This window comes from Tasmannia lanceolata, unplaced genomic scaffold, assembly GCF_043159265.1.
Source record: "Tasmannia lanceolata isolate RefF3 unplaced genomic scaffold, GAP_Taslan_0.1 ptg000008l, whole genome shotgun sequence".
Taxonomy (NCBI): Eukaryota; Viridiplantae; Streptophyta; class Magnoliopsida; order Canellales; family Winteraceae; genus Tasmannia; species Tasmannia lanceolata.
The window spans coordinates 40,149,385-40,167,052 of NW_027518685.1; the positions used below are offsets into that span (position 1 = coordinate 40,149,385).

Sequence of the window (17,668 nt, forward strand, 5' to 3'; positions counted from 1 at the left end):
AGCTTTTAGCCATGTTTTGGGATGAGAATGAGGTGATATTGACTCTTAGATTTAGTTGATGAAGGAGGGAGATTAAAAAGTTAGAAACTTTCTTATTTTAGAAACTTATATAAAACATTAATTTTTTAGACTTAGTAAACCCTAGAGATGGTGTAAATAAGCTTTTAGCCAACTTTTGAGATTAGGGTGAGATGGTATTAAATCTTAGATTTAGGTTATAAAGGATGGAGATTGAAAAACTCGAAAGTTTCTTATTTTAAAAACTTTATAAAACATTAATTTGGTAGACTTAGTAAACCCTAGACATTGTGTCAATGAGCCTTTAGGTAAGTTTTTAGATTAGGGTGAGATGGTATTAAATCTTAGATTTAGGTTATAAAGGATGGAGATTGAAAAACTAGAAAGTTTCTTATTTTAGAAACTTTATAAAATATCCATTGTTTAAACATAGAAAATCCTAGAAATGGTGTCAATGAGCTTTTAGCCAAGTTTTGAGATGACGATGAGAAGTTATTGAATTTTAGATTTAAATAATAAATGATGGAGATTGAAAAAATAGAAAGTTTCTTATTTTATAAACTTTATAAAACAACCATCTTTTAGACATAGGTGAGTCAAGATATGGTGTGAATAAGCTTTTAGCTTAGTTTTGGGATGATGATAAGATGATTTTGAATCTTAGATTTAGTTGATCATGGATGGAAATTGAAAAAATAGAAAGTTTTTTATATTAGAAATTTTATAGAACATCTATTTTTTAGACAAAGGAAACCCTAAAGATGATGTCAACGAGGTTTTAACCGAGTTTTGGGATGAGAATGAGAGGGTATTCAATCTTAGATTTAGTTGATGATGGAGATCGAAAAAATAGAAAGTTTCTTATTCCAGAAACTTTATAAGACATCAATCTTTTATACTTATTAAACCCTATAGATGGTGTCAAGGAGCTTTTAGCCTAGTTTTGAGATGAGGATGAGATGGTATTGAATCTTAGATTTGGATGATGAAGGATGGAGATTGAAAAAATAGAAAGTTTCTTATTTTAGAAACGTTATAAAACATCCATCTTTTAGACATATGAAACCCTAGAAATGGTGTCAAGAAGCTTTTAGCTAAGTTTCGAGATGAGGATGAGATGATATTGAATCTTAGATTTAGTTGATGAAGGATGGAGACTTAAAAACTAGAAAGTTTCTTATTATAGAAACTTTATAAGACATCAATCTTTTAGACATAAGAACCACTAGAGATGGTGTCTAGGAGCTTTTAGCCAAGTTTTTAGATGAGGATGAAAGGGTATTGAATCTTAGATTTAGTTTCTTATTTTAGATACTTTATAAAACATCAATCTTTTACACATAAGAGACCCTAGAGACGGTGTTAAGGATATTTTAACTATGTTTTGTGGTGAGGATGAGATGATCTTGAATCTTAGATTTAGATTGAAAAAATAAAAAGTTTATTATTTTAGAGATTTTATAAAACATCCATCTTTTAGTTATAGGAACCCTAGAGATGATTTCAACGAGCTTTTAGCATAAGTTTTGGGATGAGAATGAGAGTCAACTGAATCATAGATTAGTTGATGAAGGATAGAAATTAAATAAACAGAAAGTTTCTTATTTTTGAAACTTTAAAAAATATGCCTCATTTAGACAAAGGAAACCCAAAAGATGGTGCCAATGTGCTTTGAGCCAAGTTTTGGGATGATGATGAGATGGTATTGAATCGTAGATTTAGATGGTAAAGGATAGAGATTAAAAAATAAAAATTTTCTTATTTTATAAACTTTATAAAACAACAATCTTTTAGACATAGGTGACCCTAGAGTGGTGTGAAGGAGCTTTTAGCCTAGTTTTGGGATGATGATAACTTGATTTTGAATCTTAGGTTTAGGTTATCATTGATGGAGATTGAAAAAATAGAAAGTCTCTTATTTTAAAAAAATTATAAAACATCTATCTTTCAAACAAAGGAAATCCTAAAGATGATGTCAACGAGGTTTTAACCAAGATTTGGGATGAGAATGAGAGGGTGTTGAATCTGAGATTTAGTTGATGAGGGATGGAGATTGAAAAAATAGAAAACTTCTTATTCTAGAAACTTTATAAGATATCAATCTTTTAGACTTAGTAAACCCTAAAGATGGTGTCAAGGAGCTTTAAGCCTAGTTTTGAGATGAGGATGAGATGGTATTCAATCTTAGATTTGGTTGATGAAAGATAGAGATTGAAAAATAGAAAGTTTCTTATTTTAGAAACTTTATTAAATATCCAACTTTTAGACATAGAAAACCCTACTGATGGTGTCAAAGAGTTTTTAGCTAAGTTTTAAGATGAGTATGAGATGATATTAAATCTTAGAATTAGTTGATGAAGGATAGAGACTAAAATAGAAACTTTAATATTTTAGAAACTTTATAAGACATCAATCTTTTAGACATAAAAACCCCTAGAGATGGTGTCAAGTAGCTTTTAGCCAAGTTTTGAGATGAGGATGAGAGGGTATTGAATCTTAGATTTAGTTGATAAATGATGAAGATTGAAAAAATAGAAAGTTTGTTATTTTAGATACTTTATAAAACATCCATCTTTTACACATAAGAGACCTTAGAAACGGTTTTAAAGAGCTTTTAACTATGTTTTGGGGTGAGGATGAAATGATCTTGAATCTTAGATATAGTTGATGAAGGATGGAGATTGAAAAAATACAAAGTTTATTATTTTAGTGATTTTATAAAACATCTGTCTTTTAGTTATAGGAACCCTAGAGAAGATGTCAACAAGCTTTTAGCCAAGTTTTGGGATGAGAATGAGAGGGTACCGAATCATAGATTTAGTTGATGAAGGATGGAGATTAAAAAAATAGAAAGTTTCTTATTTTTGAAACTTTAAAAAACATACGTCATTTAGAAATAAGAAACCCTAAAGATGGTGTCAATGTGCTTTCAGCTAAGTTTTGAGATGAGGATGAGATGGTATTAAATCGTAAATTTAGATGGTAAAGGATAGAGATGAAAAAAAAAGTTTCTTATTTTAGAAACTTTATAAAACACTCACCTTTTAGACATAGGAAACTTTATAGATGGTGTCAACGAGCTTTTAGCCCTGTTTTTTAGAGGAAAATTAAATGTTATTGAATCTTAGATTTAGTTGATCAAGGATGGAGATGGTAAAATTGAAAGTTTCTTCTTTTAAAAACTTTATAAAACATCAATCGTTGAGACATAGGAAACCCTATAAATGGTGTGAATGAGCTTTTAGCTAAGTTTTGAGATGAGGATTAGATGATATTTAATTTTTGATTTATATGAACAAGGATGGAGATTGAAAAAATAGAAAGTTTCTAATTTTAGAAACTTTAGAAAACATCAATCTTTTATACATTGGAAACCCTAGAGATGGTGTCAAGGAGCTTTTAGCTAAGTTTTGAGATGCGGATGAGATGATATTGAATCTTAGATTTAGTTGATGAAGGATGGAGATTGAAAAAAAAAAGTTTCGTATTTTAGACACTACATAAGACATCCATCTTTTAGACAGAGGAAACCCTACAAATGGTGTGAATGAGATTTGAGCCAAGTTTAGAGATGAGGATGAGATGATATTGAATCTTAAACTTAGTTGATAAAGGATGAAGATTGAAAAGATAAAAAGTTACTTATTTTAGAAACTTTATAAAATATCCAACTTTTAGGGATAAGTGATCCTAGACATGGTGTCAAGGAGCTTTTACCCATCTTTTGGGATAACGATGAGATGATACAGAATCTTAGATTTAGTTGATGAAGGATGGGAATTCAAAAAATAGAAAGTTTCTTATTTTAGAAACTTTATAAAACATCTATCTTTTAGACAAAGGAAACCCTAGAGAATATGTCAACGAGCTTTTAACGAAGTTTTGGGATAAGAATGGGAGGGTACTGAATCATAGATTTAGTTTATTAAGTAAGGAGATTGAAACTTTATAAAAATCAGTCTTTTAGACATAGAAAACCTTAGAGAGACATAGAAAACCTTAGAGAGGGTGTCAAGGAGCTTTTAGCCAAGTTTTGAGATGAGGATGAGATGGTATTGAATCTTAGATTTAGTTGATAAAGGATGGATATGGAAAAAATAAAAAGTTTCTTAGTTTACAAACATTATAAAGCATCCTTCTTTTAGACATAGGAGAACCGAAAGACGGTGTCAAGGAGCTTTTAGCCGTGTTTTGGTATGAGGATGAGGATGAGAAGATATTGAATCTTAGATTTAGTTGATTTAGGATGGATATTGAAAGAATAGAAAGTTTCTTATTTTAGAAACTTTCTAAAACATACATCTTTTAGACATAAGAAACCCTAGAGATAATGTCAACGAGCTTTAAGCCAAGTTTTTGGATGAGAAGTAGAGGGTACTGAATCATAGATTTAGTTGATGGAAGATGGAGATTGAAAAATTAGAAAGTTTCATATTTTAGAAACTTTCTAAAACATCAATCTTTTAGACATATGAAACCGTAGAGATGGTGTCAAGGCTCTTTTAGCCAAGTTTTAGGATGAGGATGACATGGTATTGAATCGTAGATTTTGCTGGTGACTGATGGAGATTGAAAAATAGAAAGTTTCTTATTTTAGAAACTTTATAAAACATCTATCTTTTAGACATAAGAAACCATACAGATGTTGTCAATGTGCTTTTAGCTAAGTTTTGAGATGAGGATGAGATGGTATTGAATATTTGATTTTGTTGACGAAGGATGTTGATTGAAAAAAATAGAAAGTTTCTTATTTTAGAAACTTATAAAACATCCATCTTTTAGACATATGAAACCCTAGAGATGGTGTCAAGGTGCTTTTAGCCAAGTTTTCGGATGAGGATGAGATGGTATTCAATCGTAGATTTAATTGGTGAAGGACGGAGATTGAAAAATATAAATTGTCTTATTTTAGAAACTTTAGAAAACATCCATATTTTTTACAGAGGAAACCCTAGAGATGGTGTCAAAGAGCTTTTAGTAAAATTTTGAGATGAGGATGAGATGGTATTGACTCTTTGATTTAGTTGATGAAGGATGGAGATTGAAAAAATAGAAAGTTTCTTATTTTAGAAACTTATAAAACAACCAACGTTTTTACATATGAGACCCTACGGACGTTGTGAAGGAGCTTTTAGCCAAGTTTTGGGATGAGAATGAGAGAGTATTAAATCTCAGATTTAGTTGATGACGGATGGAGATTGAAAAATATAAAGTTTCTTATTTTAGAAACTTTATAAAAAACAACAATCTTTTACACATAAGAAACCCTAAAGATAGTGCCAATGTGCTTTTAGCCAAGTTTTGGGATGATGATGAGATGGTATTGAATCGTAGATTTTATTGGTGAAGGATTGAGATTGAAAAATACAAAGTTTCTTATTTTATAAACTTTATAAAACATTCACCTTTTAGACATAGGAAACCAAATAAATGGTGGTAACGAGCTTTTAGCCAAGTTCTAAGATGAGGATTAGATGGTATTAGATTTTAGATTAAGTTAGTAAAGGATGGAGATTGTAAAATGGAAAATTTCTTCTGTTAGAAACTTTATAAAACATCAATCTTTTAGACATAGAAAACCATATAAATGGTGAGAAGGAGCTTTTAGCTAAGTTTTGATAGGAGGATTAGATGGTATTGAATCTTTGATTTATTTGAACAAGAATAGAGATTGAAAAAAAAAGAAAGTTCCTTATTTTAAAAAGTTTATAAGACACCAATCTTTTAGACATAGAAAATCCTAGAGATGGTGTCAATAAGCTTTTGGCCAAGTTTTGAGATGAGGCTGAGGTGGTATTGAATCTTAGATTTTGTTGATAAAGGATGAAGATTGAAAAATAGAACGTTTCTTATTTTAGAAACTTGGAAAAACATTCATCTTTTAGAAATTAGAAACCCTAGTGATGATGTTAAGGAGCTTTAAACCATCTTTTGGGATGAGAATAAGAGGGTATTGAATCTTAGATTTAGTTGATGAATGATGGAGATTGAAAACTTAGAAAGTTTCTTATTTTAGGAAATTTATAAAACCTCCATCTTTTAGACATAGAAAACCCTAGAGATGGTGTCAATGTGCTTTTAGCCAAGTATTGAGATGAGAATCAGATTGTATTGAATCGTAGATTTAGTTGGTGATGGATGGAGATTGAAAAATATAAAATTTCTTATTCTAGAAACTTTATAAAACATCCAACTTTTAGACGTAGGAAACTTTCGAGAAGGTGTGAATGTGCTAATAGCTAAGTTTTCAGATTAAGATGAGAGGATATTGAATCTTTGATTTAGTTGATGAAGGATGGAGATTGAAAAAATAGAAAGTTTCTTATTTTAGAAACTTTATAAGTCATCCATCTTTTAGACATAGGAAACCCTAGAGATGGGGTCAAGGAGCTTTTAGCTAAGTTTTGAGATTAGGATGAGATGTTATTAAATCTTAGATTTAGTTGATAAATGATGAAAATTGAAAAATAGAAAGTTTCTTTGAAATTCCAAGGGTAGGTCCAAGTACTACTCTAATGGCAACTAATGAGGAGGAAAAATTAGGTTCCTAACAAGTTTTAAAACTTTTGAAAATTTCTAACCCAATTTTGAAGATTAAGAGATCAAGAATGAAAATTAAGCACATAAGTTAAATCCTAAGTGCAATGCAAATGTAAAGCAAGAGATAAGAGATAGTGCACCCGAGATTGAAAGTGGTTCGGTCCTCAAAACACGAGGCCTACTCCACTCCACCAACCAAACCCGTTGATGGCTTCACTATTTGATATTCTTAACTTCGGCGAAGATCGGTGCCGATTACAATTCCAATCGCCTTTAACCTTGGTGGCAGTCCTCACCACGGAGAGTAGGCTTCGCTTCTCCGAACACTCGCCCGAATACAATCTTCTTGAATAAGAAAGAAAGAAACAAAAAATCCCTCACAAGGGTTTACAAACTTTGAAGAAGATGTACAAATTTGAGCCTATGATCCAAATCCTAAATCTAGAGGATGAGAGGCATAAACAAGCTTGATTCACTCTTAGGATATTCCAATAGGTTTTTAGAGTGTTAGGATTGATTGTTGGGAAGTTTAGAATACCCATACATATAGAAAAACCAAAATATGACCGTTTGGTGGCATAGTGGTAATTCTGGCAAAAACTCCAACGGCTCTTTTTTCTTCCCGAAGTAGTGGTCTCGAAGTTCCGAGAGAATCCTCTGAGTTCCGAGAAATTCCTCGGAGTTCCGAAAATTTCTCTCGGAGTTCCGGGAATACAAACAGAAGTTAAGAAAATGTTACTGGACCATTTTTCGGAGCTCCGAGGAATGTCTCGTAGTTCCAAGCTCGGAGCTCCGAGAATTCTCTCGGAGTTCCGAGAAGCCTATTTCCAGCAGATTTTCAATTCTATTCGTTTATTTATTTGGGCTTCCAACTCTACACCAACTTAGGATTGTTATGAGGGTTCCAAAGTGTTGGAACACCACAAGGACAATCTCTTAAACATTTTAGGGTGTGTGAGATTAACTTATTTATGCCTCTAAACACCTAAACTAGGATTGGATCTTTACATTCTAAAACGACTTCGATCTTCAATTACGATGCTTCAAATCTTCATGTATCTTGGATCCCCGATGTCTTTGGCCTTCCTAATGTGGTCCAATGAGAGCTTCTTGGCCTCAATCCAAGCAATCTTGTCTTAGCACAATTATGATCTACAACTTAGACAAGCAAACACATTAGTGATATAAAATCACTTGTGTATTGGAATCATCAAAAGAAGATGTGAATGCCAAGGTGGGAACCATTGGGCTTACATTCTTATTCTAAAAACTTTATAAAACATCAATCTTTTAGACATAGGAGACCCTAGAGACGGTGTGAATGAGCTTTTAGCCATATTTTGGGATGAGAATGAGGTGATATTGACTCTTAGATTTAGTTGATGAAGGAGAGAGATTGAAAAGATAGAAAGTTTCTTATTTTAGAAACTTTGTAGAACATTAATTTTTTAGACTTAGTAAACCCTAGAGATGGTGTCAATGAGCTTTTAGCCAACTTTTGAGTTTAGGGCGAGATGGTATTAAATCTTAGATTTAGGTTATAAAGGATGGAGATTGAAAAACTAGAAAGTTTCGTATTTTAAAAACTTTGTAAAACATTAATTTGGTAGACTTAGTAAACCCTAGACATTGTGTCAAGGAGCCTTTATCCAAGTTTTGAGATTACGGTGAGATGGTATTAAATCTTAGATTTAGGTTATAAAGGATGGAGATGGAAAAACTAGAAAGTTTCTTATTTTAGAAACTTTATAAAATAGCCATCTTTTAAACATATAAAATCCTAGAAATTGTGTCAATAAGCTTTTAACCAAGTTTTGAGATGACGATGAGATGTTATTGAATTTTAGATTTAGATGATAAAGGATGGAGATTGAAAAAATAGAAAGTTTCTTATTTTATAAACTTTATAAAACATCCATCTTTTAGACATAGGAAACCCTAGAAATGGTGTCAAGGAGCTTTTAGCTAAGTTTCGAGATGAGGATTAGATGATATTGAATCTTAGATTTAGTTGATAAAGGATGGAGACTAAGAAACTAGAAAGTTTATTATTATAGAAACTTTATAAGACATCAGTCTTTTAGACATAAGAACCACTAGAGATGGTGTCAAGGAGCTTTTAGCCAAGTTTTTAGATGAATGAGCTTTTAGCTTAGTTTTGGGATGATGATAAGATGGTTTTGAATCTTAGATTTAGTTGATCATGGATGGAGATTGAAAAAATATAAAGTTTCTTATATTAGAAATTTTATAGAACATCAATCTTTTAGACATATGAAACCCTAGAAATGGTGTCAAGGAGCTTTTAGCTAAGTTTCGAGATTAGGATGAGATGATATTGAATCTTAGATTTAGTTGATGAAGAATGGAGACTAAAAAACTAGAAAGTTTGTTATTATAAAAACTTTATAAGACATCAATCTTTTAGACATAAGAACCACTAGAGATAGTGTCAAGGAGCTCTTAGCCAAGTTTTTAGATGAGGATGAGAGGGTATTGAATCTTAGATTTAGTTGATAACGGATAGAGATTGAAAAAATAGAAAGTTTCTTATTTTAGATACTTTATAAAACATCCATCTTTTACACATAAGAGACCCTAGAGACGGTGTTAAGGAGATATTAATTATGTTTTGGGGTGATGAAATTCCACTTAGCAACCTAAGAGGGGGTGAATTGGGTTTCTTTTCAAATTTTAAGGATTTTGAAAACTTAGATTGCACTAGTTTTAGATTGAATAGGGAATCAAAAATAGTATTTAAAGCAATAGTAAAAAGCTTACCACAAGAGAAGAGGTGAAGAGACAATGAAGCTTTGACACAAGAATTTTTATAGTGGTCCGGTCTTTGCTCAAGACCTACTCCACTCTTCTCAAGTTACTCTCCTTGAGGATACCACTATCTTCTCCAATGAACTTAAATACGGCGTTCCTTCCGCCTTGTACAAATCGAGCTTCAAGCTCCAAGGGTCTTCTACGGCGCCCTTCGTGCCAAATACAAAGAAGATAAAAGGTTTTAGCTTGCTTGCATCTAGATGCCAAAAGGGGGAGAATTTGTGTAATTAATTAGATCCATAATCATATGCATTCTTATACAATAATTTGTTAAATATAACTTATGCATATGTTGAGGGGGAGTAGTCGCACTCATCTTGCTTATCTAATCCTCATAAGAGGATCCTCCCACCTCTCTAATCAATTTGGTTTGTCATCATCAAAAAGGGGAAGATTGTTAGCCCAAGGGTTCCCCATGGGTTCACTCAATCACCTTGTTTTGATGATTAACAAACACAAATTGATTAGTCTTTTATTGACTAATTGTTTGCCTTGAGTGTTGTGCTATACACAGGGAATTCACATGTCAATCCATACTAGCACACACCATTGATGGCCTATGCTTGAAGATGAACCAAACAAAGGACAAAGGAGCTAGAGCATATTTGAACAAACCATACCTTGGAGGATCAACTAAGGAGAAGTTCCACACAACCATCTCAAAGCATTTAACAATGAAGGCTAAAGCTTGTGGATCAACAACTTGCAAAGGAGCTTGAACCAAATGGTGACATCATCCTTTGAAGGTGTCAAGCAAAGAAGCTCAACCTTGAAGATCCCAAACCAAGCCAAGCACACCATTGAAGATCAAATGAAGATTGGCTCAAGAGAACAAGAGAGTACTTAGAATGGTAGTATGTATCACCTTTCTCTCTTGTGTTTTCTCTTATCAAGGCACATCTTAAAGCCCCTAAAAATATGTTTTTCAAAGAGACTAACACACCCTTTAAGGACTTAAATGGATAAGTGAATGGCCATGGTGGTGTACCAACATGTTGGGACCCATATGATATTCAGCACAAGAATGAACAAAACAGAGTTCCGAACAGACTTAGTACTCGCGATAGACTATACTTCTTGGGCCGAAATAGTGACCTCAAATGCCCTTTATGCAGAGCTGTTCCTGAATCCGTCGATCACCTGTTCTTTAATTGTTCTTTCTCTTCGTGGATCTGGCGTACTATCACCTGGAAATGTGGATATAGATGAAGACCTCACAAGACTCTTTTGAAAGAAGAGGAATGGATCCGCTGCAATTTCAAGGGTGATGGTCAGGCTTCAACCCTCATTAAGGTGGGTTTCTGTACTGCCATCTATATGATCTGGTGCGAAAGGAATAACAGAATTCATGGCAAACCTCCAAGACATAAACAGCTCATCCTCCAGACCATCCTTAGTGCTATTCGAGGTAGAATGCTTCATCTCCACCTAAATGACATAAGGAACCCAAGAAATATAAAAACTGCTGAAAGTTTTGGCCTTGCTTATATCCAAAAGGATCAGATTGCCCAGTTCTGTTCTTGGGAATGTCCTAAAGCTAATTGGTCCAAACTTAACTCTGATGCCGCCCTGGTCAATGACAAAGCTGGGCTTGGTGGGATTATCCGAAACTGGCATGGGGATACTCTAGCTCTGTACTCTATCAGAGCTGATGTTGAGGACATTCACCTCCTTGAAATGAAGGCAATTTATTATGGTATCAAGTTGGCTGCTGCCAAGGGCTGCCACAATTTGTGGATCGAATCTGACTCACTGATATCTGTAAATGTCATTCTTCATCTTTGGCAAACCCCCTGGAAGGCTATCCCAATCATTCACAATATCAGACAAATCCTCTCCACCTTTAAGGAATGGCATATCTCCCATAACTGGAGGGAAGCAAATGCGGGGGCGGATTTTCTCTCCAAACCTTACTGCTGCTGTGAAGGTGATGACATTCCCATCCATCTCATCCCCCAAGACCTTAAAGACATTACCTCCCTCGATGCTTCAGGGACCTCCTACCCGAGATTATAAGGATTCTTTATGTTTATCACCTGGAAGACTTTGATTGCCTTCGTTCCTCTGGCTCGTTTCCTCATCTCTTGGATCTTGTTAGTGCCTTCTTGGGCCTCTATATTTATGCTCTGTACTACTGATTTTTCCTTGTTTGGTCCTTGGTCCTTCTGTACTAGGCTTTTTAAGCCTCCATAGCTCCTTGTATTTTCTTTAGTTCTTTAATGAATTCTGGTCGGGGTCTTGCCTAACCCCTCTTTACCGATCAAAAAAAAAAAAAACAGAGTTCCGAAGCAACAACCTGGACCAGCAACTAAATCCTATCAAAACTCGTTTAAAACATTTTCAAATATTTTTGAAAATATTTTTAACAGATAGCTCTCATTTTTCTCATATCCTTAGACTATAAGAACATCGAAATTCGATGCGAAACGAAGGAGATATGAAGTTTTCAAATGAGACAGTGTTTGCTGAAAATTTAGTCTCGGAACTCCGAGAATTATTCTCGGAGCTCCGAGAAATGATCCAGGTTCTAAAAATAAAAGTTCTGTTTGAATTCTCGGAACTTCGAGAATTTGCTCGGAACTCCGAGAAGTGTTTTTCTTCAAAAAAATATAGCCGTTGTGCTCCAACGGCTAGTTGACTATTTGACCCAGTTTTGACTATTTTGCCCCCCAAACGGTCACATGGAGTTGGGACACCATATATACCCATCTAATGGGTGTAAAACATGAGAGGAACATTTTCCAACTCTAACAAATCCTAGAAAATCATTTGTGAATCATTTTTGGGTAAAAACTCTCACCAAACTCATTGTGCCTTGATTTTGGAAAAATCATTTGAGATTGGTTTAGGCTTTCATTTGCAAATTATTCTTGAGAGAAAGTGTGTGAGCTACAACTTATAATCAAGCCTAGTAAGAGGCTAATACTTCTTCTTCTTCTTCATTTGATCGGTGGTAAGGGCATCCGTTTTTAATTCCCTTGGGAGAAAGCACTTAGAACTCGGCGGAGAAGGAGAGTCATTGTAAAGGTGGAAGGGCATCCTTATTTAATTCCCTTGGAGTGTAAAAGCCTTGGAGCCTGGCGTCGTTGAGGTCTCAATAGTGGAAATCCTTAAGTGCGACATTGAGTAGAGTGGAGTAGGCCGTTTGCCGAGCCACTATAAATCTTGTGTCACTTGTGTTGGTATTTCTCTATCTCTCTCTCCCCCTCACTCTCTTATTTATTTGTGCTTGCATTTTTACATATTTGGAATTGAGTGAGTAGGTAGCATTTTGGTTTTGATTGAATATTTGTACTTTGCTAACTAGGCTATAAATCACCTAATTAAGTTTGCTAACAACAAGGGTTTTTGAACTAATATTAATTTGTAATATTGTTTAAAGTTCAAATATTTCAAACTTAATTAAACAAGGGATAAGTCTTGGGTGAAAGTTTAGAAAAAGTTTCTAAAAGACAAAAGTTTTATAAACATCCTATTCACCCCCCCTCTAGGTTGCCAAACCAAGTCACTCCTTGGATTTCAATTGGTATCAAAGCTAGACTATGGCTAGCATTTTATCATGATAAACCAACACTTAGAGAGTAAGTGTCATTCTAGCCCAAGGGTTGAGTTTAACTTGGTATCTTTTGGAAAATATATCCAAAAACCTTTGGAGTCTATGCAATGACATCCCTTTGGATTCATGCATTGCATGATTCATTTTCAAAGGGGGAGCCTTAAAGGCCAATCTTGTCCTTTATTTCTTATCATATGATTCTAAATGTGTATATCATTCCTCATATGATAAGTACACTCATTTGGAGCATGATTGCTTCATGTGTGTTGTTTTGGGCTTGTCTTGTGTTCTTATTTTGGTATCATTCCCTTTTTGTATAGACAAAAAGCCCATAGCCTAGGTCTTAGAGTCATATCCTTCTAGGCTTGTGACTTATCTTGGATGATCAAATATGATATCATCTATTCAAAGAATAAGTTTTGGTGGCCAAGTATTCCATTGCCATATCTTTGGCCTATTATGTCATGTCATGCCTTAAATCTTAGGTTCATCTAAGGCCAATGACAAATACTAAGGGGGAGAGCTAATTGTTGCTATCTTTATGTTTATATGGATCATTGTAAGATACTAACACTATCCATTCAAACATTTCCTCACTAATGATTTCGATTAACAAAGTTATGGTGTTGATAGCATTGCATCCTCAAGAGTGCATGACAAATGGCAAATCATGCAAGCTCAAAGTGATATCAAAGGCATGAAGAAGGCATCACCATCTCAAAGGTATTCAAAGACAAGGTTGAACTCTAGCCTAACAAGAATGGTAATCAACTCAAAAGTTCAAGCTTGGCTCAAGCATCAATGGAGCTGAGTGAAGACATGTCAAAGCCTCAACAAGGTGCCAACAAGATTGAACACCAAGTAAATTTAGAATGTAAATGGTCCTTCATGTATAATCCAGGTCTATGGCACAAAGGAGAGTTAATATCAAACTAAGTAGAACTTAATGGGTTTGTGAATGTTCATAGTGGTGTCCCAACATTGTTGGACCCTCATGACATTCCATTTAACTTGATAAATTAAAGTTCCAAAAGCCCAAACAAAGACAGTAAAAATATAAGAAAAAATCTGTTGTTCGTAGGCTTCTTGGAACTCCGAGAATATTCTCAGAGCTTCGACTTCGGAACTCCGAGAAAATTCTCGGAGCTCCGAGAATGGTTCCAGGTTCAAAAAAATAGGGACTCGGAGCTCCGAGCCCGGAGTCCGAGAAGACCGTTGGGGAGCTTAAAAATGGTGTATTTTTCTCCCCTCTATTTATATGAACTTTGGGACTCTTGGAACATTACCTAAGGAGTTTACAAATCTTTTAAGAGCACTAAAAGGCATTCATTCTCCTTCTCCTCAAGATCTTCACTCTCAATCTCTCTCTTGTGTTATTTACCTTAGATTATTCTTGAGAGACTTTTGGGTTTTTATTTGTTGATCATTTTCTTATGAGAGTGAGTAAGGACATGTCAAAGCCTCTACAAGGTGCCAACAAGATTGAAGACCAAGTAAATTTAGAATGTAAATGGTCCTTCATGTATAATCCAGGTCTATGGCACAAAGGAGAGTTAAAATCTAAACCTTCCGTAAGTCATATGTGTAATTCATGCATTGGATCATGGTTTGTACTTGCAATGTCACACACACACACACACACACATATATATATATATATATATCTATGTGTATGTGTGTAACTATCTCCTCTTTACATTTAAAAAATAAATAAAAAATTTGTGTAATTGATTAGATCCATAATCATATGTATTCTTATACAATAATTTGTTAAATATAACTTATGCATATGTTGAGGGGGAGTAGTCGCACTCATCTTGCTTATCTAATCCTCATAAGAGGATCCTCCCACCTCTCTAATCAATTTGGTTTGTCATCATCAAAAAGGGGGAGATTGTTAGCCCAAAGGTTCCCCATGGGTTCACTCAATAACCTTGTTTTGATGATTAACAAACACAAATTGATTAGTCTTTTATTGACTAATTGTTTGCCTTGAGTGTTGTGCTATACACAGGGAATTCACATGTCAATCCATGCTAGTACACACCATTGATGGCCTATGCTTGAAGATGAACCAAACAAAGGACAAAGGAGCTATAACATATTTGGACAAACCATACCTTGGAAGATCAACCAAGGAGAAGTTCCACACAACCATCTCAAAGCATTGAACAAACAAAGGAAGATCAATGAAGGCCAAAGCTTGTGGACCAAGCTCCTTTGCAAGTTGTTGATCCACAAGCTTTGGCCTTCATTGATCTTCCTTTGTTTGTTCAATGCTTTGAGATGGTTGTGTGGAACTTCTCCTTGGTTGATCCTCCAAGGTATGGTTTCTCCAAATATGCTATAGCTCCTTTGTCCTTTGTTTGGTTCATCTTCAAGCATAGGCCATCAATGGTGTGTGCTAGCATGGATTGACATGTGAATTCCCTGTGTATAGCACAACACTCAAGGCAAACAATTAGTCAATAAAAGACTAATCAATTTGTGTTTGTTAATCATCAAAACAAGGTGATTGAGTGAACCCATGGGGAACCCTTGGGCTAACAATCTCCCTCTTTTTGATGATGACAAACCAAATTGATTAGAGAGGTGAGAGGATCATCTTATGAGGATTAGATAAGCAAGATAAGTGCGACTACTCCCGCTCAACATATGCATAAGTTATATTTAACAAATTATTGTATAAGAATGCATATGATTATGGATTTAATCAATTACACAAATTCTCCCCCTTTTGGCATTAGCAAAAAGGAAGGATTAAGCATTTAAGCACAATTACATAAAGCATCAAAGATATTTAATGAGAATATGATGCTCCCCCTAACTTCTTATCATGAGTTACCAATTAAAATCAAAGTATAATCTAAAGTATATATGGCATGATAAGAGACAATCAACATAGAAAATGAATAATCACAAAACAAATCAAGCCTATGTTGGCAAAATAAAGAGACATTTCAATTTTAACACAAATTTTTAGGGTGTATCTTAGTATATATATATAAATCCAATATAAATCTAACCTATGACCGTAATATAATAATAGATTAGCAAGTTAAAGCTTATATTTTACTTATCATGAAAGAAAACAAGCAAGTGCATAGTTTAACATGATAAGCCCCATTTTTTTCTTTTTTTTTTAAATCTAATGATATGCAATTTTTAGCATAATTAGTGAGGAAATGTTTGAATGGATAGTGTTAGTATCTTACAATGATCCATATAAACATAAAGATAGCAACAATTAGCTCTCTCCCTTAGTATTTGTCATTGGCCTTAGATGAACCTAAGATTTAAGGCATGACATGACATAATAGGCCAAAGATATGACAATGGAATACTTGGCCACCAAAACTTATTTTTGAAATAGATGATATCATATTTGATCATCCAAGATAAGTCACAAGCCTAGAAGGATATGACTCTAAGACCTAGGCTATGGGCTTTTTGTCTATTCAAAAAAGGAATGATACCAAAATAAGAACACAAGACAAGCCCAAAACAACACACATGAAGCAATCATGCTCCAAATGAGTGTACTTATCATATGAGGAATGATACACATTTAGAATCATATGATAAGAAATAAAGGACAAGATTGGCCTTTAAGTCTCCCCCTTTGAAAATGAATCATGCAATGCATGAATCCAAAGGGATGTCATTGCATAGACTCCAAAGGTTTTTGGATATATTTTCCAAAAGATACCAAGTTAAATTCAACCCTTGGGCTACAATGACACTTACTCTCTAAGTGTTGGTATATCATGATAAAATGATAGCCATAGTCTAGCTCATCATGATAAACAAGCATAGCACAAAAGATTTTCAATCTTTGCCTCATGCTCCCCCTAAATGTGATTTAATATTTTTCAAATTCACGCTTTACTTCCCTAAGTATGTAATATACATAACTAGCTAGGGAGATCACATATAAATGTATACCTATTCATATTTGAGATGTTGGCACAAGGCCAATTTGTTAGATATTTTAATTAATGTGAATGTACCATCTCCCTCTTAGAATCTAAGATGGCTAAGGGCACCAATTGAGTGACTTTTAAAATTAAGGTTTATCTTCTCATACGTGTAGATATTATAAAACAAGGGGTGATAACTATAGAATATGTATATACCAATTTGAGTTCAATTCTATAGGACTAAGACATAGGTCATCAATGGTGTGTGCTAGCATGGATTGACATGTGAATTCCCTTTGTATAGCACAACACTCAAGGCAAACAATTAGTCAATAAAAGACTAATCAATTTGTGTTTGTTAATCATCAAAACAAGGTGATTTAGTGAACCCATGGGGAACCCTTGGGCTAACAGGTGAGGATGAGATGATCTTGAATCTTAGATTTAATTGATGGTGGATGGAGATTGAAAAAAATAGAAAGTTTAATATTTTAGAGATTTTATAAAACATCCATCTTTTAGTTATAGGAACCCTAGAGATGATGTCAACGAGCTCTTAGCATAAGTTTTGGGATGAGAATGAGAGGGAACTGAATTATAGATTTAGTTGATGAAGGATAGAGATTAAATAAATAGAAAGTTTCTTATTGTTCAAACTTTAAAAAATATACGCCATTTAGACAAAGGAAACCTTAAAGATTGTGTCAATGTGCTTTGAGCCAAGTTTTGGGATGATGATGAGATGGTATTGAATCGTAGATTTAGATGGTAAAGGATAGAGATTAAAAAATAAAAAGTTTCT

The 17,668-nt window shown here is 34.0% G+C and overlaps 1 protein-coding gene across 1 annotated transcript; it reads left to right on the forward strand.

Annotated features, from left to right (window-relative positions):
• Nucleotides 1-10,803: 10,803 nt before the first annotated feature.
• Nucleotides 10,804-11,406, forward strand: LOC143882972 (uncharacterized). Its single transcript, XM_077386345.1, has one exon. The coding sequence runs from the start codon at nucleotides 10,804-10,806 to the stop codon at nucleotides 11,404-11,406; it is 603 nt and encodes a 200-aa protein (XP_077242460.1).
• The last annotated feature ends 6,262 nt before the right edge of the window (nucleotides 11,407-17,668 follow it).